At 47.2% G+C, this 24,560-nt stretch overlaps 1 protein-coding gene across 1 annotated transcript in view; it reads left to right on the forward strand.

The window, feature by feature from the left end:
• LOC119398532 (uncharacterized) overlaps positions 1-24,560 on the forward strand; it is a 73,107-nt gene that overhangs the window by 26,315 nt on the left and 22,232 nt on the right. The window contains exons 3-6 of the mRNA XM_037665375.1: positions 5,814-6,037; positions 8,442-8,489; positions 8,625-8,660; positions 24,144-24,266. Of these exons, the coding sequence (XP_037521303.1) occupies positions 5,814-6,037; positions 8,442-8,489; positions 8,625-8,660; positions 24,144-24,266 (431 nt within the window). The remainder of the gene's footprint in view (positions 1-5,813; positions 6,038-8,441; positions 8,490-8,624; positions 8,661-24,143; positions 24,267-24,560) is intronic.

The following is a 24,560-nucleotide window of genomic DNA, read 5'->3' on the forward strand; positions in this document are numbered from 1 at the left end:
AGACCACAGAAAGTTCAGTGTCTATGGAAAATAGCGCAAAATCACTCGTTGGGACGCTAATGAAGGAATCGGAGCATTTGGTAGAACAATATATCTCCAGTCCCTTTGCCAACATCTGTAACGCGAGCCCTAATAATTTACGTTATTATAATGCCAACTCAATATCGCTGTTTTACTATGTATTACGCAGAAATTTTGTTACTGTATACTGCAGGCACACGCAGATTACGATATATATGTCCTCAACATCTCCTTGATATAACAGTAGACTCTATACTCGCGGACAACTTTTCTTGGCAATGAAGGGAAGGCTAGAGAGCCGAACTCCGCATGTGCTACCGCTGAAGGTTATAGTCCCACAATTGCGTCCGTGTTTTCTGCGTGAGAATAAAAAAAAAAAAAAAAACATTACTTTATTTTCTACGGGACGCTGTTTGAAAAGAGGGTCAGCGCGCACCACGGAGATATTTATATTTGTTTTGCTTTATGCAGTGTCATTTCGCGTTTTTGCACCTGTGAAAACGTCGCACCTTTTACGTGCACCTCACAGTCAAAATGGCGTCTTCGTCTTCAGGTGAGCACTTGTCACCCTCCAGCTTTTTCAACAACTCGCCGAGGGAGCTTGAGACGAATTTCACTAACAAATGGCTGTGTAAGCCTGTGACGGCCGCTCGAATAATCAAATGGCCGTCGCAGGAGGTACGGAAGGTTCACAAACCAAAACTAAATTCGAAACGCGCGCCGACCGGACAACTTCGCGGAGCAGTACATGTGCAGTAGCTCCGCCCCCGCAGCCTTTCCTTCATTGCCAAGAAAAGTTGTCCGCGAGTATAGTGGAATATATGTAGGCAAACAGTAGCAAAATGACGCAGACAGTTAAGAGTAAGAATAAAGCAGGGAGCTTATCTTGTCAGCACGTTAAAGACATATTGCAATAAGCAGACCTCAAAAAACAATACAGACGCGTAGTTAATGTGTGGGAAGGAAAAAAAGGACAGCTTAGAAAGCGCTTGTTGCTAAGAATCAAATTATGATTTTAATAACTCACTGAATAAAAGAGAAAACTAGGGGTGTGCGAATATTCGAAAGTTTCGAATATTCGTCGAATATTACATTTGATATATTCGTATTCGATTCGAAAATCGTGTATTCGGAAAATTCGAATATGCGATTCGATTATCTTGCATAAAATAACTCGTCTTCCACATTTCTGCTGCGTTCGTATCGCTAAAAACGTTGCCGAGAGGAGCGATAAACATCGTAAGTGCACGGAGGCACGATATCTGCCTGCGACGAGCGCCCCAATACGTATGATTTATTGCTGGTGCATCTCCGACATGCAGCGCTGTTGGCGATCATGTAACCGTACATTTTCAATAATATGCGGCCGTAACGTGCCGCACTACCACTCGTTCACTATGCGGGACCACTTCTGAAGAAAGTGACCCACGTGACTGGTGGCGGACTGTAGGCACCTTCAGGTACCCCAGTCTGGCAAAGCTTGGCCCCATGTAACTCCCTATACCAACCACTTCTGTTCCAAGCGAGCTTGCCTTTTCAGTGGCAGGGGGGGGGGTTGTCTCTGTTACAAGGGAGCGCCTGCTGCCTGATCATGTGGAGCAACTCATACTTCTTCATGATAACATGTAGTCATTACTTTCATTGTGCCGTAATATTTGCTTGTGTTGTGATGTGCATTGTGCTAGCCTGGACATGGTGTTCTGGAGATAGCAGTGTATGTTGTGTTGTGTTGCCAGTCAGGCTGTTAATGTTGTTTTTCTTCAAATAGCTCCATGTTAAATAAAATATCGTTACTGTGGAGGTATTTTTCCTTTGATATTCGATATTCGATTCGATATTCGAAGGTGTATATTCGTATTCGATTCGTATTCGAAAAATTTCATATTCGCACACCCCTAGAGAAAACTCATTGAATAAAACAGAATGAGAGGTACGCCAAGATAGCTTCTGTTAGCTCAATGTTTATTTTGTTAGATGCAGCATCGGTACCGGTGGTTCTATAGATGTTAGAATTTTATTTGCATATAAGTCAATCTCACTGCATATATGTAAAACTTACATCCACGAGGTTCTTCAAGTCGCCGATGTGTGAAATCCACGAGACACAAAGCAACCCCTTTCTTGCATTCTTCAGACTTCGTAACGACGCACTAACGCAAGAGAAACTTCGATAACGACACTACAGAGGCATCAAAATCTGTGCTAAAGACGCCGCACGCATTAAAATGCGGGGCACAGGACAGTGGCTAAGAGCCAAGTGTAATGGCACTGACGCCAATAAAACGAGAAAAAAATGAGAAAACGAAAGGTCCGCTGGGCGAAGACGTTTGTGCGCTTGTCTGTCGAGACACGAGCGCCACCACGTGACTCTGTTCCATCAATGGGGATGCTCAGTGCTCATCGCCTGTTCTCGCTTGAAAACTCTGGCGGAAAGATAGAACACTGCTACTGCCCTTAGTTTAATTCTGGTGGCTTAGTGGCAGCAGTATCAGAGTGAGAAGCGGGGTTCAGTCAGCGTTTATTCTTTTGCGCGGTGGCGTTGCGATCGCAGTATCTTGTATCTTTAGATACACGATGCATTCTTCAATGTATCGGAAATGCAGATACTGATACATGTCTTGCGAGAAGTATCGCGATACAGATACAAGATGCACAAAGTGTATCTAACATACATGTATCTTATTTGATACTGCCCAGCACTGCTACAGACTACTATCAGGTTAACAGTGCTGAGAACAAGACATACTTGGCGGGATTTTCTCGCACCAGTGACCACGGAACCAGTGGTTCTCTGCCAATTCGTTCATCCTGCTGCTGTATTTTTTTAGCAGACACCGCAACGAACTGTCTCGAACACTTGCTATCATCTATTGTGAAAACTGTTCAACTACATTGAATATACGAACAGCGCAACTGACAAGGACAAAGGAAGGTAACAACACACAGCGCCTTTGTCCTTGTCAGTTGCGCTGTTCGTATATTCAATTATGACCTACCAACTTGCCCAAGTTTCCACGCTTCATGTTCAACTACAGCATAGACAAAAACTAGCAAAGGTAATTTGACAGTGGAACTGCATTTGCTTGGCAAACCGCCGGTTTGCCTAGACAAGAAACTATCATCATCGTAAACTACGCGCGCTCTCTCTGTCATCTTCTACTTCGCTCCCCGGACAGGTGCGCCCGGCGCGTGCTCTCCCGCTTCGCCGACTTGACCGGCGTTGGAAGCAATAACTCGGATGGGCGAGAGAACATGCACTGAGAGAGGAAGAGAGAACGAGACACAGAGAAAGAGATAGAAGCAAAGACAAAGAGAGAAATAGAAAGAAAGAAAAGTAGGAAAGAGGAAAAAGATCCAAAACAGACATATATAGACAAGGAGAGAAAGAGATAGAAAGAAACCGACGAGAAAAAAGAGGAGAAACAAAGAGCAAGACAGAAAGAGAAAGAAAGAGAGAGAAAGAAAAAGAGAGAGACAGAAAGAAACAGGAAGCGAGAAACAGAGAGATAGAAAGAAAGGAAAGAAAGATAAAAAAGGTAGAGAGATAAATAAAAAAAATATTGAGGTACCTTTGCACTAGGGGTGACAAGCCTGAAGGAAGTGCGGAGCTCGGCAGCCTTTTTGTTTTTCTTCGGTTTTTCCTCTCTCTCTTTTAGGGGCGAAGCTCCTTATGCCGTGGGTCTGTCCATCCTCGGTTTCTTTTTAGCGTTGTAGTAGCCACCTCTAGCTCGTGAGAAGCGCGCGTTCTGGTATGCAGTAGCAGAAGAAGACGACGTTGACGAGTGAGACTCTCGTGCGTGTTCGCCTGTGTGGCATTCTTTCTTCTTTACTACGTCTTGTGTTTTCAACGACACACGAAGACAACATTTCAGAAGTAACGTGCCTTGAGGCTCCCTCTTGGCACGTTTTCTCTTTAGCTAGGAGTCGCCAGATGGAAGACAAGGCTGCGGAACAGAGGGCACGGAAGGCGGCGGCAGCGCGCGCAGACAGAATCCTGAGGCACAAGATCTCAAACTACTACCAACGACACAAAGCCACAACGGTGAATATGCTGCCATCGATTTTGATGGATGCATCATCATGAACATGTAGTGGGAATATCAAGACATTCATTGACACGGCATTGTGTAATTATGACAAGTACAAGAATAGACCATTTGTGTTGGTGACCTGAATGTCGATATTACCGAAAAGAACACTGAGTGGTTAATACAACATATGGCAGCCAAATATGCTCTCACGTGCACGTTCTTTGATCATATGAAACCAACGACCATCCGAGGGACGTGTATAGACATGGTATCTTCAAATTTCCAGTTGCAACCCGTACAAGAACCGCTGTCCCTTCACTTCACGGACCATAAACCCTGATAATGAAGGGACAACGCAACCAAGCATCATCTAATTAAGAAAAATAAAAGTTTGATGTTTGTAATATACACACTCTCATTATTCATATGATGATTGATGGGGCGTTACACAGAACATTCACGGTTTACCGATGATTCTCTCCGGAGCTTCGCCCCACTCATAATCATTCACCAAGCGGATATGCTGCGATTTTTTTTCCTTTTACTTTACCAGCATAACCGAAGGGCGGTTACACAGCTCTCCAGTACTGAGATTTCTTGCCTTTATTAATCCTAATGATTTACGATTGGCTAATACAAAAACACGAGAGTACCGACGTGACATCTCTCCCACACACGGTGACGTCCAGCTGCGCACAAGCCCTAGAGCGCATATTTTCTGCCCACTTGTGCTGCCCTCTCATGGCGCCGTCACACCGGCAATTTTTTTCACATTGTTATTTTCGTGTGTGTGTATGCTCGCGACAGCTGCATCGAATCGCGTATAACGTCGTTTTTTGCCTCCATGACGTACTCGCAAACGGCAAATGGTGCCCCTACGCTGTTGTTCCAGACTTTCCGGCTCTCAGTAGTGCTCCTATATAAGATACAAAAAGGCACATCCCTGGATAGATTAGGACTCGTAGTACACAGAGAGTGTGGATATTTGCTACTATTCGTATGCATATTAGGCTACTTGTAATGAATTATTTTTGAGCCTGTTCTTCTTAAAAGCTAATTAAGACAATTGTACAAGACTCCTATTTTGCTTTAAGTTTTCACGTGTGCCTAATCTTAATTTGTGTCCCACTATTTATTTATTTATTTATTTATTTATTTATTTATATATTTATTTATTTCAAAGTACCTTACAGGCCCCATGGGGGGGGGGCATTGGTAAGGGGGGCAATACATATATACACCTCCAAACTGGAAAAAAAGATACAAAAGAAACAATTCCAAAATAATAAGTCAAACAACGAGCATCATAATGTACAAAAGTTCAAAATTTCATTTGACGCAATTTATACTGGAAACTCCGAGCAAGCGCAGCTCCGACGCCTCTGCTCTACGGGTCACATGGCGTGACATCACGCCTACCACATTTGTGCTCCAGTGGCTCCAGGTCACTGAGTCGTGATTAATAATCTTGGGAGACATTACTTAATAGAGCTTTCGATCTAAAATGACTAACAATATTAATAACGTTTACTTGAGCCGAACGTATTCAAGCAAGCAACAAATAATATCCGTCTCTTAATCACTTCTTTTATCTTTTTGATGAACCCATTTAATATTGTGTTTCACTTGACGCGTGTAACTTCGAGATGTAAAGCTTCAGAGTAGTCTTATGGTGTAAACAATTTTTAGTAGCACTATGTATCTGGCAGGACTGTTGGTCATTGTTACGTGAGACTCATTATGATTGACTTGTCACTGTAGGACAAATCGCCAGCGCTATGTTCGAAGTCTGCAAGACAGTAGGGGGTATAATGGACACCGTGGACAACCTCAGCTTCGGAATAGTTGGCAGCATCATTGATCCTGTAAAGAAGTTACTCAGTTTGCTTCCAGTCCCGGACTGCTCGGCCAACAGCATAAAAGGAACAGTCAAGTGCGGCAATCGCATATCGGTCAAGCTGCCCAGCTCCCTCAATGCCAAAGAGGTAATGTGACGTCCCCTTATCATTGATAATTACGTAGTGTATGAAGTTTTGAAAAAAAAAGGCCTATGGTTCAGCAAGGAGCTCGGGGCTTCCTATCATACGAAAATTTTCTCATAGAGAAGCACCAAGCACCAGCTAACAATCACTATTCTGGTTAAACAGCTAGCGGCTACGTCTACAGTTGCGGAGGATGGTGATGGACAGCTAGATAAAATGGATTTGCATATATGATCGCCTCTGAGGATATGCGTTTATGATCGATTTCTAAGCTGACACTCCCATCCTTGTGAAATATATCTCCCAACTCCTTATACCTTCTTCCCTTCATACGGCAGCAATGATTGGTCAGTCGCCCGTTCTCAGCTTCCCGTGTGATCTGCTTGTCATATTTAGGCCTAGCGTCTGCTCTATCAAGGGCATTTTTCTCGCGAATTTTTAGCGTTAACTTATTGTTGCTCTCTGTACATCCAAATACGCGATGCATGTGGGCATTCATGACAACTAATGGGACGATCTCAGCACCGTTGCAAATTTTTTTAGTAACCTCGCTTATGCAATCCACAACTGATTGTTCTTGTTCTACCTTGTCCATTATTAGTTCTACCCAGCCTCGTTTCCTTTCCGCTTTGGGGTCGGATACTCAGTGGTGCGTTTCGCACGTTGACTTCATAATCATTCTATTGGCTGAGAAATTAATTGTCATCCACCTTCTCTTTCCCTGTTTGCCCTGTTGTACCCTTGGGAAAAGTAATTTTCATGATACGGTGTTTTTTTTTATTTTTCTAGGGTATGTTTCTGCGATCGCGTACATTCCAATGCCTTCTTTTTTCAATTGCTCAATTTGAAACCATTTTGCACATTTTCTGCACCACTGCTGTTTCCGCGGCTCTATGTTCAGCGCGTCCACTTTTTTTTCTGTTACTCGTAATGCTACCTGTCGAAGAGCCCTCCTGCTGACTGTTGTCGTCGCGACTCCTTACCTTTGCCACCGGAGCACCTGTATGCCTCAAAAAATAATAGCTATAAAAGGAAAATGTTACTACGCTTGCTGCAGTTCATCAGCTCAATAAGACTGCATGGTTTCACCTGCGGAACCTAGCGGGCACTTGTCGAAATGAAACCGCCCCGCTCATACCCACGCGCGGAATGCGATTCGATTGGTTCGTGTTTACTTTCATAACGCCATTACAATGATAATGACAGCAGTAATCATCTTCAAAATTTGTGGGTGTTCTTACTATACAGATGCTCTTATGAAAAAGGCAGATTTAGAAAGGATTATAACCAGACTCCCGTTTCTTTCATACGTTTGAGTACTTTTCTCGTGTCTGTGTTTGAGCCTTCATTTGTATTCTATTTATATGTGCGATTCTATATATGGCGAAGCAGAGTGAAGTGACAATTTCTGCCATCTTTTACAGCAGGTAGTCAAGCAGTGTTTCAGTACACGTATATTTAGATTAATGTTTGTACGGCACTACAGTGTCAGGTCAACGCAGATAATGATTTCAGTGGTTTATCTATATAACATAAACTAACAAAAATAGAAACTTCGAGTTTTATAGTTATTAAAGAGGAACTCGCATAGCAATAATTGCAGAGGTTTTACGTCCCAAAAGAGCAATATATGATTATGAGGGACGCCGTAGTGGGGGGCTGCGCAAATTTCGACAAGCTGGGGCTGTTTAGTGTGCACTTAAATCTAAATGCATGGGGCTAAAGCATTTCGTCTCCATCGAAATGCGGCCGCCACCGCAGGAATTCCGACGATGTTATGAGGTGCAAGAATTTCACCAATATTTTACACATATTTTCCCCTTAGTACGATGATGACATCAGCCGTATGACACTATGGGAGTCCATCAGGTTTTTGTGAAAATTAATTTAATGATTGCCTGCAGGTTCATATACAGTGCCTTGGAAGGTTAGATATGCCAAGGGCCACGCTGTATTTGTAACCCTGTAGCTTACCTCGCTTAGCACAGCAACCCTTAATGACAAACATCGCAGCGGATGTTTGCCTCTTAAAGCTCTGGACAGCTGGCACAGTTATGTATGCCTTTAGTTGACAACGTCGGTATCACTTTCTCAGTGTCACAACCATGTGTACTATGGTCTAATCACGAAATAGGTTCTGATGTCTTCCTCGTCGTTGCCAGAAACATCTGCTTGCTTTGGTACAATTTTTGGCTTCATTTCCGAGGAATTCGTCCTTGCTAACTTCATCTAATTGCGGCGCTGCTGAGAAAACTGAACCGGGCTTTTAGTTACAGCACTGCCAATGTCATTTGTGAAGCTGCAATATCCTAGCGTGATTTAAAACGTGCCGCAACGGCGACCTAAGTGAACACTTTGTGCCACGCAAATAGCTAATGCATTGTTTTTATTCTCTCGTTATGTGCAGTGCTTCAAACACGTCAGCCTCACCTGCATCGGGAGTAAGGCTAACAAGGTAATTATAGCGTTGCGATTTGACATCTTTACGTGAAGGCTAATATAAATAAATCGCGCATAACAAATGCATCCTTTTCTTCTCTGAACTTAGTCTATAACATTGGTTCTTTGTATTCCTTCCTTTGTGTTGCAGGGCCCTGCACTAGTGGACCTCTTCGAGACCATCAGCGTAAGTAATATACACGATAACACCACTGACCCTTATTTATCAGAATACAAGTATTATCTGAACCCGAGCAGAGACCGAAGATCTCTCTCACTTGCCTGCGGACGCAAATACACCTGCTGCACAAAGCTCCATATGAAAGTGTATCAAAGTGTAATTAAGTGTACATTAACGAAGAAGCGCTAAGAGCTCGTTTCGCGGAAATTCCGGTGTCAGCGTCGTCGTCGTCGCTGGTCGTGAGCGAAAAATCAGCGTTGTCAGTGAGCGAAAAATCGAGATAGATGCAAATAAACAAAACATTTTCGGTTCGAGCGGGAATCGAACCCACGACTTCTGCGTGGCAAGGAGGTGTTCTCTCACAGAGCCACGCTCGCGCTCGAAATTGCTTAGGAAGAAAACACTATATGAATGTTATGTACCACGAGAAGTGTCATTAAGACATGTAATATTGCGTGGCAGAAGCGTACAATTGCACCACGCGTGAAGGCATGTGAATTGTGCAACGAGTGCCTGGGCTGAACGCCCACCAAATAAAAAGCACACGGGCATAATTAATTGTCATTATCAAGAATAGCATCAACAACGTTACCTGTGATAAGATTAGTTTGCCGTTCCGGCACGCGGGGGCGTCGATGTTGTAATGAAATAAATACGGCGCACATGACCAGCCAGTCATGTGTGTAACCCGTCAACGTACGTGTGTGCGATTCGGTCCGGTTACCGGCATGGCCCAGGACTACCCGGCTATCACAAGTGGCGACGAGGTCGACTGATGAACCGGACGGGCACAGCACAATCACACTTCGTCATGCCTGTCGTCGGGAAGCTGGATTCTTCGACCCGAGCACATCAGAGTGGGCGGAATACCGTGAGCGGGCCGAGCTGTACTTCATCGCGAACGACATCCCGAGCGACTAGCAGACAGCTGTATTTTTGACATGCTGCGGTCCAGAGACTTGTTCTCTGCTACGAGGCCTCCTAGCACCAAGCAGGCCCGCCCAAGCAGGACTGACCGAAATTTTTACCACACTTGGCAAGCACTACGCCCCTCGCGTATCACAAGTAGTGGCAAGTTTCAAGTTTTTCACGAGGCATCGAAAAAAGGGGGAGACCGTAAGAGACTACATTGCCTCGTTGAAGAAGTTAGCCGAAGACTGCAATTTCGCAACATTTCGAGAGCACATGTTAGCGACCAGATAGTCAGCGGAATCAATGACGTAACCATGCAAATACGGCTGCTGGAAACGACGTGTTTAACCTTCGAAACTGCGAAGGACGCCGTCGTAGCTATGGAAGCTGCGCTTAAAGATTCACGCGCACTGAGCTGTCAGCAAGCACAGCTACTATCTGACGAAGCTCCGGGGCAATCGAACGTTGTCGCCTCGGGGAAAACTGATAGCTGTTGCTTTCGTTGCGGCAGAAGCCATTCTGCGCGTTGGTGTAGGCACGGCAGTACGATCTGCCACAACTGCCGTCAAAAAAGGCACCTCGCAAGAGTTTGCAGAGTTCATCCGGGGAGTAGAAATTTCGACCGGAGCCAGTCTAGTCGCAGCCGGTCTAGTCGGGTGAGCAACCTGGGTGAGCAACCTGGGCGACCTGCCTGTCTCTGCTGAAGAGCCCGAAGTTTTCGACTTGTGGACGCTTCACACAGCTAGTTCGGAGCCAATGCGCATAGCGGTTGAAGTTAACGGCGTAACGCTCGATATGGAGTTGGACACCGGCGCCAGTGTGTCGACCATTGATGATGGCAAGTTCGCCGAGCTTTTTCCGTCGGTGCCGTTGGAGCCATCGAGTGTGCAGCTGAGGAGTTTTTTCGGCGACATGAAACGCGTCCACGGAAAGCTGGAAGCAATGGTCAAACTTGGCGACAAGGAGCGCCAGCTACCACTATTTGTCGTGAAAGGGGCCTGTCCTACGCTGTTTGGACGCAGCTGGATGAAGGCCTTCAAGCTAGGCATCGCTCAGACGGAAGGAGTCAGCGTCGTGAAGTCTACGGAAGACCTGAAAAGCCAATATCACGAAGTTTTTTTCCGAGCAGCTTGGCACGTTTCACGGCGTTGCAGCTTCTATATCCGTACAAAAGGGCGCGAAGCCACGTTTTGTCAAGGCACGTCCGATACCATTTGCTTTGCGTGATCGGGTTTTTGAAGAACTACAGCGGATGGAACGGGAAGGCGTTATCAAATCGGTGAAAACTTCTCAGTGGGCCGCGCCCGTCATTCCTGTATTGAAGCGCGACGGCCGGGTTCGGGTCTGCGGCGATTTTAAGACTACCATAAACCCGGTGACAGTAGTCGAGTCCTACCCTATTCCGAGGATTGAGGAACGTTTTGCGCGGCTTACAAGGGGCAAGAAGTTCACAAAGCTTGTCTTGCAAGACGCCTACCAGCAGGCCCCACTCGATGAGGAGTGCCAAGAGCTAGTCACCATTAACACTCCGAGGGGGTTACCGAATCACAAGGCTGCCGTTCGGGGTTTCATCAGCTCCGGCTATATTTAAGCGAGAGATAGAAAATCTTTTGCACGACCTTGACCATGTCGTTGTGTACTTTGACGATATTCTGGTCACAGGAACAGTGACAAAGAGCATTGGGAGAATTTGGGCCGAGTGTTGGATCGCCTGAAAAACCGTGGGACTGCGACTGAAGTTATCCAAATGCGAATTCTTGAAACCAGAAGTCCGTTACTTGAGCCATATCATTAGTGCGGCTGGGCTGCGTCCAAACCCGGCTATGACTAAAGCACTTGCTGGAAGCCCCCGCACCCCGAGCGGTCAAGGAACTTCAGAGTTACCTCGGGTTGGTTAATTTTTGCAGAAGGTTTTTGTCAAACCTCTCTGCCGTGTTACAGCCGCTCAATAGTTTGTTGGCGTCGTTAACACCATGGCGTTGGGAAACTGATGAAGAGCAGGCATTTCGGAGAAGCAAGGAGCTATTGGTCTCTGCTGCTATATTGGCACACTTTGACCCAGGAAAGCCAACTGTGTTTGTCACTGATGCCTCTCCCTTCGGTATTGGAGCAGTACTGGCGCAACGAGAGTCATCTTGAGAAGAGCGCCCATTGGTTCTGCCTCCCGCAGCCTGGCAACCGCGGAGAAAAACTACAGCCAATTAGATAACGAGGCATTCAGCCTTGTATTTGGCGTTACAAAGTTCAGGCAGTACTTATGGGGCCGGCATTTTGAGGCCGTCACAGATCACAAACCGCTGCTCGGCCTGCTCGCAGCAGACAAACCAGTTCCCGAATCCTGTTCTCCGAGAGTGCTAAGGTAGGCCTTGCTGCTGTCGGGGTACAGTTACGGCCTGAAGTATAGGCCTGGTTCACAAATTTCACATGCCGATGGGTTAAGCCGGCTACCTCTGCCAACTGCCGAATTTGTTGTTGACTGCCCTGCCGAAGTGTTAATGCTGGAAGGAGTATACCAAGGGGTGCTGTCGTCGAATGCTGTTGCGGCAACTACCTCCAGAGACCCGGTGCTGTCGCAAGTCAGAGCAGCGTTGTGGTCAGGCTGCCAGATAAACCTAGGGTCAGAGGTAAGACCCTACAAGACGCGCTTTCATGAGATGAGTGTGCAAGGGAATTGTCTATTGTGGGGCAACAGTCATTGCTCCAAAATCCTTACAAAGGGAAGTCCTCCAGTTGCTGCATGAGAGCCATCCAGGACTGTCCAAAATGAAGGCAGTTGCGCGTAGCCATGTGTGGTGGCCTAGCTTGGATAACGACATAGCGATAACCATTCAAAGGTGCCGTATGTGCCCGTGGCATCAAAGAGTGTCACGACCAGTGCCTGTCATGCCCTGGCCGTTCCCGGAGAAACCGTGGTCAAGGCTGCATGTGGACTATGCCGGTCCTTACAGGAACACCTATTCTTTTATCGCAGTCGATGCGTTCTCAAAGTGGATTGAAGTGCTCCCGGTCTCCACGCCCTCGGCTGAAGCAACTATTTCCTGCATGCGAATTATGTTCGCAAACCAAGGCCTTCCAGATGTGGTCGTGTCAAATAATGGGCCAGCATTTACCAGTGAGCTCTACTCCACATTCCTCAAGAAAAACGGGGCGAGGCGAATGCTGGTGCCGCCGTATCATCAAGCGTCAAATGGTGCTGCAGAGCGGGCAGTGTAAACTGCCAAAAACAAGTTGCGGAAGGCTGGCCCTCCAGATATTCTCACTCAAATTGCCCACATGCTCCTGACTTACAGGTCAACGCCTCACGAGGTCACGGGTTGCTGTCCGTCGGAGCTGTTGTTTTGGTGGAAGCTGAGGACTGCGTTGGACCTGCTACACCCAGACCTCAGGACGAAGGTGCTACAGAAGCAACTTAAGCAGAAAATCAGATGCGACCAAGGAACAAGACCCATGGTTTTGGGTCCCCCTGGTGACCAGGTGTTCGCAAGGAACTTCCGTCCAGGTCCTGCGTGGCTCCCTGCAGTCGTCACCGAACAACGCATTTCGTCCATGGATGTTCTGCTGGAAGACGGACGGCGTTTAACTCGACACTGGATCACATCCGCCAGGCCCCTGAGGAACTAAGTGCAGACAACCAAGAGTCAGGCAGCCCAGTAGCTACAAGTCTGGCTCCAAGCGTCGACGGGGGTCAGAGGCAGCGAACTCCAGATCGCCTTCACGACACCGAGTCTAGGCAAGATCTCAGGGAAGACGTGGCGAGGGAAACGGAACTTGTCGTCACAGCACCCAGTACTCCTGTCCTCGTCGAAGTACCATAACTCGACGACCAGTATCGCGCTACTCACCTTAAAGAAATTTCTTGCATCTAATAATAAAGGGGGGAGGGATGTGATAAGATTAGTTTGCCGTTCCGGCGCCCGGAGGCGTCAATGTTGCAATGAAATAAATACGGCGCAGATGACCAGCCAGTCATGTGTGGAACCCGCCAACGTACGTGCGTGTGATTCGGTCCGGTGACCGGCATGGCCCAGGACTACCCGGTTATCACATTACCTTTAGCGCAGTTTCACCAATGGCACCGCTTTGATTAATTGAACAGTGAACTTTCGCCTCGCTCTCATCATTTTGTTAATTATAAATGTCTTATGCACTTTTAGTTCTCAGTCTTTTAGGCCTCCATACAGCCACATTACACTATCGTTGATCACGCTCTAACTATTGTCTTGGCGCTCTTTGGCCATCAATGGCTTCTGCTCCACTAACGACCATATATCATCATCATCATCAACAACAACAACAACAACAACAACGTGTCAAGCTGCAAAGGTGCGCGTGTCGCCTTACGGATGCATGGTGAAGACCTCGCCAACTTGCAAATGGAAGAAATATAGCGTAGTGGGCACTTGGCAACTGTACTTGCAGTAGACATTCTAGGATAGTTTGAAAGGGCCAATGTACAGGCGCACAGATGTACCTTTCCTTGAGGCGCGGTTTAGGCGTCCACTGAGAAGTGAAGCTAGGCTAGCGATTGAGAAGGCGATACGAACAGGGTCCGATTACGCTATCGCGTTGTACTCTGAAAGGCGAAGCTCAAGCGGCCTCCAAACTGCTTTACGTCATTTCTTCAGGCAACGCACCTCTTTCATTAAAAGTAGATATTTGGGCAGGATAAAAGGGAACGTTACGTTTTTAGTGTCATGACCATGCCTCAGTTCACTATGCAGCTGCTTCGATACTACAAAATCATCGACTGTACCGCAATATAGAATATGTTTTTAATGTCGGGGTTCATCGTACCAAAACCACCTTATGGTTATGAAGGACGCCGTAGGGGGGGCTCCGGAAATTTCGACCGCCTGGCGTTCTTTAACGTGCACCTAAATCTAAATACACGGGCCGCAAGCATTTTCGCCTCCATGGAAAATGTGGCCGCCGCGGCCGGGATTCGATCCCGCGACCTGCGGGTCAGCAGTCGAGCCCCATAAACACTAGTCCAACGAGGGGGGTGCACTGTACTGCAGTCAATTCATAACAGACAGTAGGCCGAGGCTTGGGAATGCTGGTAGCACATGGCTATGCGACCACACTCTAAGCAAACACAGAAGGAATACGAAGCCTAGTGCGTGTCTTTGTACCTGCGCTGTTCTTGTTAGACATGTGCTGTGTTAGTCGTTAAACATTGCCTAATGTCACTCACAATACACGTCACACTTAAGACTTAACTGCGTCCGCAGGGCCGCCAAGTCTCCTTTGGCGCATGTAAGCATTTGAAATTGTGGAACAGCGCATTGAACACCCATTCATTTCCTTCTTTAATATTGTCGTCGCTCAATTTGTTTGTCCTGGCATTGAACACACACTCTTCGAAAGTCGGAATAGTTTTCAAATAACTTTCGAATATTTGCCCACATCTATTGTACGCCGTCACCCAACAACTTAAACTAAAATTCATAATAATATTCATTTCATCCGTAATGAGCATCACGTACTAACAGGCACCGCGTTACCCGGAAGGCCATAGCTCTTGAGCTAAACACGAACACCCCCAGTATGACATTGTTTAGCCACAGTATTGGACAATGGGTATTGCTTTCGTCCATACAGGGTGTTCTCTTTTCAGAGAATACAGATTTTTTTTTATGAAGATGCTGTGACAGTCGGGCTCCTGTCGTCTTCGAAAACGAACTCTACGCCGACGCGGAAAAGCTTTGCCGCACCTAAAGTTACATTCAAATGAGTAAATAAAAAACTCGATATTTAATTCTTTATTTATTACCTTGAGTGCCGCGGTTTATATAGAAGAGTTGCAGGAAGTGACAATTTATCACACTCCCATTTCAAATATCGCAAAGAATGCGCGTAATTTGAGAATAATGATAATCTAAATTCAAAGCTCCGTTCTACGCGATGCCGAAACTGAGCGCACCGGGTGCGCACGAAATGCGGTAGTTGTGTCACGTCAGACAGGAAGCTCACGTGTCCAACTTTGAACAAAGGTGCGTCGACACAGAATCTGGTCAGGAACAACGGTAAGCCATCTCAAATACCCAATCGAACCGCTTCCTTTTCGCGTTTGGTATGTAGTGCTTCTCCGCTTCTTTGTTAAACTCAAATGAAGCGGAAAGAACTCGTTCGCTTGTCTGCGAGAAGTAGTGCCGTAGTGGCTGTCGCCTAGCTTTAGGCTGCACAGTGAAGGGAAAGGTGAAAACTGCGGTTTTCTGGTGGCACAGCGAAGAAATAGATAAGCACTACACACCAAGCGCAAAGAATAAGCGGTCCACTTGGGTACTTGAGACGGCTTGCCGTATTTCCTGACCAGGTTCTGCTGCGGCGCGCCTTTTTTTTAAATTTATTCGCGTGAGTTCTGTCTGACGTAACAGGGATGCCGGATTTCCTGCCCGCCCGGTGCGCTCACTTTCGGTATCGCCTAGATCGGGGCCTTGCATATCCATTATTATTATCTCAAATAGAGCGCGTATTTAGCACGTTTCAGAAAATGGGCATGCCGTAAATTGTCACGTCCTACAATTCTCCCATAAAAACAACGGCCGTCAAGTTATTAATTAACAGGTCATTTAACGAGTTCTTGTTAATAACTCATTTGAATGTAACTTTAGGCGTGGCAGTCTTTTTTCTGCCACGGCGTGTTCGTTTGGGAGGACGACAGGGGCCTGAATGTGATAGCATTTTTACACAAAATCTGCATTGTCTATAAAATAACACCCTGTATATGGATGCAGTTTGTTTCCCATCTAAACAAATTAGAATGTTTCACTTCGCTATACTACATATTGTCACGACGCAGAAACAGCAGAAGTCGGATATACTCGTAGCACAGCTCACTTTAATTATGCGAGGCACTAGAGAAAAGGGATCGGGCATGAACCTCTTCTTCCTCTCTTGCTTCGCGAGCTCTTCTTTGTTGTCGCTGTGCAGACTGGATGCGGCATTTGCCTCCCTCCAGGGAGAGCATCGTCCCGATGCGCTACTACAAAAGACGGTGTAGTAGACGTATAATGCAAGTTAATCTGCACAATAGGGCTTCATTCGTACAACATGCACGATTTCAGATTTGTGCTGGCGAGTTCGCGAGTGACTGTCCGGGATAACCTCATAGTTCACGTCACTTAGGCGTCGCACAACACTGTAGGGACCAAAATACCTCTTCAGTAATTTTTCAGAAAGTCCCCGTCGGCGAACAGGGCTCCAGACCCATACTTTCTCGCCTGGTTGATAGCTGACGTATCGATGTCGCAAGTTATAACGCTGTGCGTCGTAACTCTGCTGCCGGGATATTCGGACGCGTGCAAGCTGCCTCGCCTCTTCAGCTCGTTGAGTAAAAGTTTCAGCGTCCGTGTCGGTATCATTGCAGTCATGCAGTAACATAGCATCAAGCATCGTTGTCACTTCACGGCCATGAAGAAGACTAAATGGCGTCCTTCGCGTAGTCTCCTGCTGAGCTGTATTATAGGCGAACGTGACGTACGGTAGAATGTCGTCCCAATTTTTATGATCCACGTCTATGTACATACTCAGCATGTCGGCAATAGTCTTGTTGAGACGTTCTGTTAAGCCGTTGGTTTGTGGGTGGTAGGAGGTAGTTCTTCGATGAGCTGTTCCGCTGAGCTCAAGCACTGCCTTCAGGAGCGTGGCCGTGAAAGCGGTACCTCTGTCCGTTATTATGACTGTCGGAGCACCGTGCCTCAGAACGATGTTTTCAATGAAGAACCGTGCGGTTTCTACTGCGGTGCCGTTTGATAGAGCCTTGGTTTCTGCGTAGCGCGTAAGATAATCGGTGGCGACTATTACCCATTTGTTTCCAGCATGCGAAGTCGGAAATGGTCCTAGAAGGTCCATTCCAATTTGGGCGAACGGCACGGTGGGCACTTGAACTGGTTGTAACAATCCAGCTGGTTTTAAAGGTGGCGATTTCCGTCGTTGACAATCGAGGCACGTGCGCACGTAATGCTTCACAATGGCTGGAAGCCTTGGCCAGTAGTATTTTTGTTGGATTCTGGCCAATGTGCGCGTGTATCCGAGATGGCCGGACGTCGGCTCATCGTGGCAAGCTCTCAGCACCTCTTCACGAATGGACGTCGGGACGACAAGTAGGTGGGTGCTTCCGCTGGAAGAAAAGTTCTTCTTATATAGCACACCACTGCGCAAGCAGAATGACGGCAGGCTCCTGGCAAATGTCCTAGGAATACTTGTAGTCCGGCCATTCAAGAAATTAATAAGGGGAAGCAACTCGCTGTCTTCTTTCTGCTTACACGAAATCGTGGCCGTGTCGACTACTCCTACAAACGCCACTGTCATCATCTTCTGGGGCATCGTCTTGCTTTATCGGTGACCTGGATAAGCAATCGGCGTCGGAGTGTTGCCGTCCCGACTTACACACGACCGTCATATCAAATTCTTGAAGGCGTAAGCTCCAACGTGCTAGCCGACCAGATGGGTCCTTCAAGTTGGTCAGCCAGCAAAGAGAGTGGTGGTCGCTGACTACGTGGAAGGAACGGCCGTAGAGATATGGGCGAAACTTCATGACTGCCCATACGACAGCAAGACATTCCTTTTCCGTTGTGGAGTAATTAGACTCGGCACGGGAAAGCGTCCTACTTGCGTATGCGATCACGCGCTCGGCTGAGTCTTGCCACTGGACGAGCACAGCCCCTAAACCTACGTTGCTGGCATCTGTGTGGATCATGGTCGGAGCGTCCTTGTCAAAGTGAGCAACCACAGGTGGTGTCTGCAGGCGCTGTCGCAGATCGTCAAATGCCGCTTGCTCATCGTCGCCCCATACGAAGGGAACGTCTTCTCTTGTTAGGCGTGTTAAAGGCGATGCTATGTGCGAGAAATTGGCAATAAATCTGCGGTAGTATGCGCAGAGGCCAAGAAATCGTCTCACTGCCTTCTTATCCGTTGGCGCCGGAAATTTTCTGACGGCCGCGATCTTGTCGGGGTCTGGACGAACACCTTCATGGCTCACAACATGTCCTAAGAACTGAAGTTCCTTGAAACCGAAATGACATTTCTCAGGTTTCAGTGTCAGGCCGGCAGACCGTATTGCTCGAAATACCGTTAGCAGCCGTCTTAGGTGTTCGTCAAATGTTTCTGAGAAAACAATGACGTCGTCTAGATATACCAGACAAGTCTGCCACTTAAGGCCTGATAGGACGGTATCCATTAGTCTCTGAAATGTTGCTGGAGCTGAGCACAACCCGAAGGGCAAGACTTTAAACTCGTAAAGCCTATAAGCGTTACAAAAGCAGTCTTTTCTCTGTCTCGCTCATCGACCTCAATTTGCCAGTACCCACTTTTGAGGTCCATCGACGAGAAGAAGCGTGCATGCCTTAGCCTGTCAAGCGAATCGTCGATACGCGGTAATGGGTATACGTCTTTTTTTGTCACGCGGTTCAGCTTGCGGTAGTCGACACAGAAGCGTAAGCTGCCGTCTTTCTTTTTAACCAGCACTACCGGTGATGCCCAAGGGCTTTTTGACGGCTGGATGACGTCATCGTCGAGCATTTTCTGCACTTGATCTTGGATTGCTTCGCGCTCTTTCGGTGCTACGCGGTATGGATTTTGTCGAATTGGTCTTGCTGTCTCTTCCGTTATGATCCGGTGCTTCGTCAGTGGCGTTTGATTTACCCTCGAGGTCGATGAGAAACAATCTTGGAACTGGTGCAGAAGATCTACTAGACGCTGCCTCTGCGCTGGGGATAAATCCATGCTCACGTCAACAGGTGGTGGTGCTGAAGCGGCTGGCGTCTCTTCCTGTTGCACTGCAGAACACTCGCAGACGTCTACAACCTCGTCGAAGTAAGCAACTGTGGTGCCCTCTGTAATGTGTCGACGCTCCTTGCTGAAGTTCGTCATCAGGACCTCTGCTTGCCCGTACACGATACTGACGAGACTTCTGGTAATGGCAACACCTCGAGTGAGTAAAAGCGTCGATACTTGTTCAGTGATACCTTCTCCAGTATGCTGCGTGTTGCACGTGACTGAAACAAGGCGGCACGATAACGGTGGTATGGTCACGTCGTCGATGACACGCAGGGACTTGCGCTGTAGCGGTGCGCTATGATCCGCTGAAAAGGTCAGGACACCGTCCGGTATATTGATGATGCCGCCGTATTCACGCAAGAAATCCATCCCTAGGATTGCCTGTTTACAACACTCGGAAAGAATAACGAAAGTTGCGACGAATGATGAATCCCCTATCTTGATTCTTGCGGTGCACTTTCCAGTAGGTGTGAGCAGCTGCCCTCCAGCTCCTCTAATCTGCGGTCCCGTCCATTCCATTTTCACCTTCCTGAGCTTGTTTGCCAGATTCTCACTCATTATTGAAAAGTCCACACCAGTGTCGACCAGTGCCGTCACGTCGTGACCGTCAATCTTAAGTGTAATGTCGGCGGTAACAATCTGATCTGTCGTGGAGTCATTGCCAGTTTTCGGCTCTTCGTTCAGCAGTAATGGGGGATTTTCAGCTTTTCGACGATTCGCAACCTTCCCCCCTGAGGTCGCTGCTTTTAGTTTCCCCGGCGTGGGCTGGGAGACCTCCCTCTCGCCATGTCAGTGGGGGTACGTCTATTAGAGGGGGAATAACGTCCTGGAGAGGGCGAGCGCGACCGGAACCCAGGAGAATCATCCCGCGATGTCGTCATACTCGTGTCAATGTGAGGTCTTCCATTGAAATGTCGCCGAGGAGTAGTGGACGGAAAGCCTTGATACCCTGCGACGCGATAAGGGCAATACCGAACGATGTGGCCTGCTTCCCCACAATGAAAGCACAAGGGCCTGTAGTCAGGGGTACGCCAAATGTCGGTTTTGCGAAGTGGTGGTCGCATCGGCGTCGAAGTTTCCCTGTAGTACCAAGGTGCTGTCGGCGGCTGTGGCTGGTGCTACTGCTGCGGTGACGGCCCATTCGATGGCTGTCGACGGACAATGTCTGCATACGATGGCTTAACAGTGTCGCTGTTCGGCTCGGGAAGCGAAAGCGCTTGCCTTATCTCCTGACGCACAACTTCGGTGACTGACGCAATTGCGCAGTCATTCGGCGTGGCAACGAGCTTCTTCACCTCTTCTTGTACGATTTCTCGTATTAGTTGGCGCAAAGAACGCTCGTCAGGTGTTGTCACTGCGGTCACGGCTGTGGCGCTGACTGGACCACTGTTGTTTGGGCGGTCATACTGGCGGTAGCGTAGGTGTAGTGCGCGTTCGATGGCTATCGCCTCCTTAGAAAATTCGTCGACGCTCGTAGGCGGGCTGCGCACGAGACCAGCAAAAAGCTGCTCCTTAACGCCGCGCATGAGGTGGCTGATCTTTTTGGCTTCGGACATATCCGGATCTGCCCGATGAAATAGACGGGCCATGTCCTCAACAAACATCACAACAGATTCATTTGGCTTCTGAATCCGTGATTCCAGTAGTCGCTGTGCATGCTCTCGTCTTTCGGTGCTTGCGAAAGTGTCCAGGAACTTTCGCCGGAACTCGTCCCACGATGACCACACGTGATTCGTGAACCATGTTCGGGCTCCGTCTTGAAGAGGGAAGTACACGTAGCCCAACTTCTGTCCGGCGTTCCACCCGTTAACGTTGGCTACGCGCTCGAACTCCTCGAGCCAGTCATCTGCGTCCTCATAGGTGTTGCCGTGGAAGTCCACCGGAATTTGAGGATTCAAAACAGTCACCTGTGTCGTGCTGGGGCTGGTCATGTCTGGAACACTGCTTACTGCAGGCGCGGTCATCCTTTCTGGCAAAGGACTGAACTCTGGGCTCAGGCCCAACAGGCGGCGGCTGGTGCGGTGAACGGGTGTGTCGACGTGCGGAAGTCTTTCTGGGCTAGATGCGGGGCTGCTGGCAGGTGTCCCGAACATGTACCCAGCGCCTCCACCAGTGTCACGACGCAGAAACAGCAGAAGTCGGATATACTCGTAGCACAGCTCACTTTAATTATGCGAGGCACTAGAGAAAAGGGATCGGGCGTGAACCTCTTCTTCCTCTCTTGCTTCGCGAGCTCTTCTTTGTTGTCGCTGTGCAGACTGGATGCGGCAATATAATATTGGCGTCATGTGCGGCTGGCATTGGTGGTGGTTTTTCTAGTAAAGGTTCACCTACATTACAACGGGACCCGAAAATTATCTTTCAAACTCATTTTAAACTACGCGTGCTTTGAAGAAGTGTTAGTTTACAAAATACTGCGTGATTGTTCGCATTGCAAAATTCGTACTTTTCTCCTTGCATCATTTATAATGAGCAATTATTTTCACAAATATTCTAACGTTAAAATTGTGAGGGTGCAGGAACAGTCTTCTGGCGAAGATAAGAAGACTGTACATTACCCAAATCATTTTAGCATTTCTTTCTGTTTGCTTCTGCAATTATCCTATTGATGTTGCATTAGGTTTGAATAAATGTTAACTTGATGTTGTTTACAGTACAAAGGGATAAATTTAAAAGGCGCGCGCATGTGAGTTACCCGATTACGTAGAATAAAATGTTTGCGTAAGGACGACTGCATTTGCTTGGCTGGATGTGGTTTTGAACTTTTTATTACAACTCTGATTCAGTCACCTCTTCTGAAGTATCAGTATGTTTTTATCTAACTAGTAGTGCTCCTTGGAGAACCCGATTAATTTATTATACCTTCAAACAAACGAGGCAGTGAATTCTGTGATATGTTGAAAATTTTCTCACATCCGTGACATTCAAGCTCGTAATGTAATGCGCACTAAAGCTACTTTTTTTCACTGCGATCAGTGATCAGAAGGCTTCTAGCGGCTTTTTTCTTTCTTTTCGGGAATTTACATATGCCTTAAACATGGCAACAGAATTCTGAAACTCTCGGCTGCACTGCACGCGAGCTTTAATATGTTCTGGCTGCTTTCTGTTGTGGAAAATGCGAACATTGTTTTTGTTTTGCCACAGTTTCTCGACCAAAAGCCGAAAACAAGAATTTGTTGTAACTTGCAACACTTAAACGAACGGGCGCCTTATTTGCCACCAAAATGTGCATGTCTTAACTATAGTCTCAGTACCTTGCCAGGAGCGCTCGTTCGTGCAAGATTTATATAGCTGCCCACAACTTCGTGTGTGTTCAAGTTTCATAAGATTACGTAATCTGTGCAAAGAAAATGTAAATCCGTTGTACCTGCACTTTAATTCGTTGAGGGCAGAACTGAGACACCTGCAACTGGCGCTGTTGCTGTCTCTCCCATGTCCGTGTCCTGTTCGCTAGTATCATGTTGCACAGCTATGACCAAAACAAACTAGCCGAGTTGTGTGCGCTTAGAGATTATGATATGTTCTATTTCTCTCATTTATGGCACCAGTTTTTATCGTAAACTAGTGCCATTGAAATTGCGGCATCGCCTCACAGTTGGTCTGCAAAATGTATTCCGAGTATTGCTTACTGGATGAGGATGGTAGCTCAAAATATCGGCAGCCACCTTTTTTATTTTCGATAGCAATTACATGGACAGTCTCGACTGGTTTTTGTCCATCCCCGTCGCCGTCATTCACCGTATATGCATAGGTATGTGTTTATATATAAAAGTCCCAAAGAAAAATAATTCAGAAAATGGTTCTGAGGCGCGGAATCGAAGCATGTACCTCTCGCTCCGCAGCGCGCGGCGTTAACCACTGCGCCACCAAACTCAGATCCTTCAGGTAGCTAACGGCGAGCGTAATATTTATTTATTTATTTATTTATTTATTTACCCTCAGGGCCTTTCGGCATTACAGAGGGGAGTGGGTTACAGAGGAAATACTTGGAAAGGAGCAAATAATAACAATGGTAACAGTACACTGCGACTAATACAATATTTGTTAATTATACAATACTAGCTGAGTACGTCGATATATTGTACAACGAAGAAATGAAGAAAAAAATAAATAAGATGAAAAAAATAGAGTGAGTCTTATTTGATTATTATACAATATTAGCTGGACATATAAAATATACACACCCTTTACTGCTGACCGGACTCAGAGACGGCAGGCGCTTATAAGCGTTTCTTCATTACCAGCGAGATGTCGCGAGGAGCGCAACGGGCGTGTTTAAAACTCGTTGGCCAGCTCGCTCATTTCTTGCGTGGCCCGCTTTGAAGATCGTCGCGCCCCTCCTACGAACGCCGTTGCTCTTCGCCCTACAGGGCGTGCTCGCCTTCGTGCGCTTATCTCGAGGAAAGAAGGGGCGGCCGGTGGGTGGAATGGGGGGTACGAAGGTCACTTCGGTCGCTGCAGCAGCCGTGTTTGCGAAAGGAGCGCGCTGTTCAAACAGAAATAAGCAACAACTGTGACAATTAGTTCGCGCTCGTCCTGTGTGTACCTGTTGGTTCGTTTCGTGCGTCCTGCTTTATGTTTGAGCAGTGCGCTTCAAGTGTCGAGCTGTGACGCATTAGTTCTCGCTCGTCCAGTGTGCGTTCTTTTCGTGCGTCCTTTGGGCTCAAGCGACGCGCTGGCAAGTTCGAGCTGCTTTCCGTTCTTCGCGTTACATTCCAATTTGTTGCTATAGCATTCATTGCTTCGCCGTTGAGGTGAAACTGTGACTTTTTTTCTATATTACTTCATTGGGACCAGTGCCTCAGCGGAAAGGCGTTCGATGCCACAACACCTGAGGGCATCACAGGTCTTGCCTGCAGCGTACTCACCGGCTGGGCCAAGAGCGCAAGGGTCATAGATATCAAGAGCTTGCTGCCTTTCGTGAGTATTCTTCCTAATGAATAGCTCCTCCTTAGTTAGGCCAACCTAGATATCGAACACTACATATAATACATCCTTTTATCATGCCCATAATCTGTTCGCTGCAGCCAAATCTGTGAAATAAGCTGAAGCCTTTGTCAGGCGCCTCTTGCTCTTGCCACCCTTCTGTAATGTTACAGTGGAAATAAAGCATTTCTTTTTCTTTCTTTCTTTCTTTCTTTCTTTCTTTCTTTCTTTCTTTCTTTCTTTCTTTCTTTCTTCCTTTCTTTCTTTCTTTTTTTCTTTCTTTCTTTC

The sequence above is a fragment of the Rhipicephalus sanguineus genome, chromosome 7, assembly GCF_013339695.2.
Source record: "Rhipicephalus sanguineus isolate Rsan-2018 chromosome 7, BIME_Rsan_1.4, whole genome shotgun sequence".
NCBI lineage: Eukaryota > Metazoa > Arthropoda > Arachnida > Ixodida > Ixodidae > Rhipicephalus > Rhipicephalus sanguineus.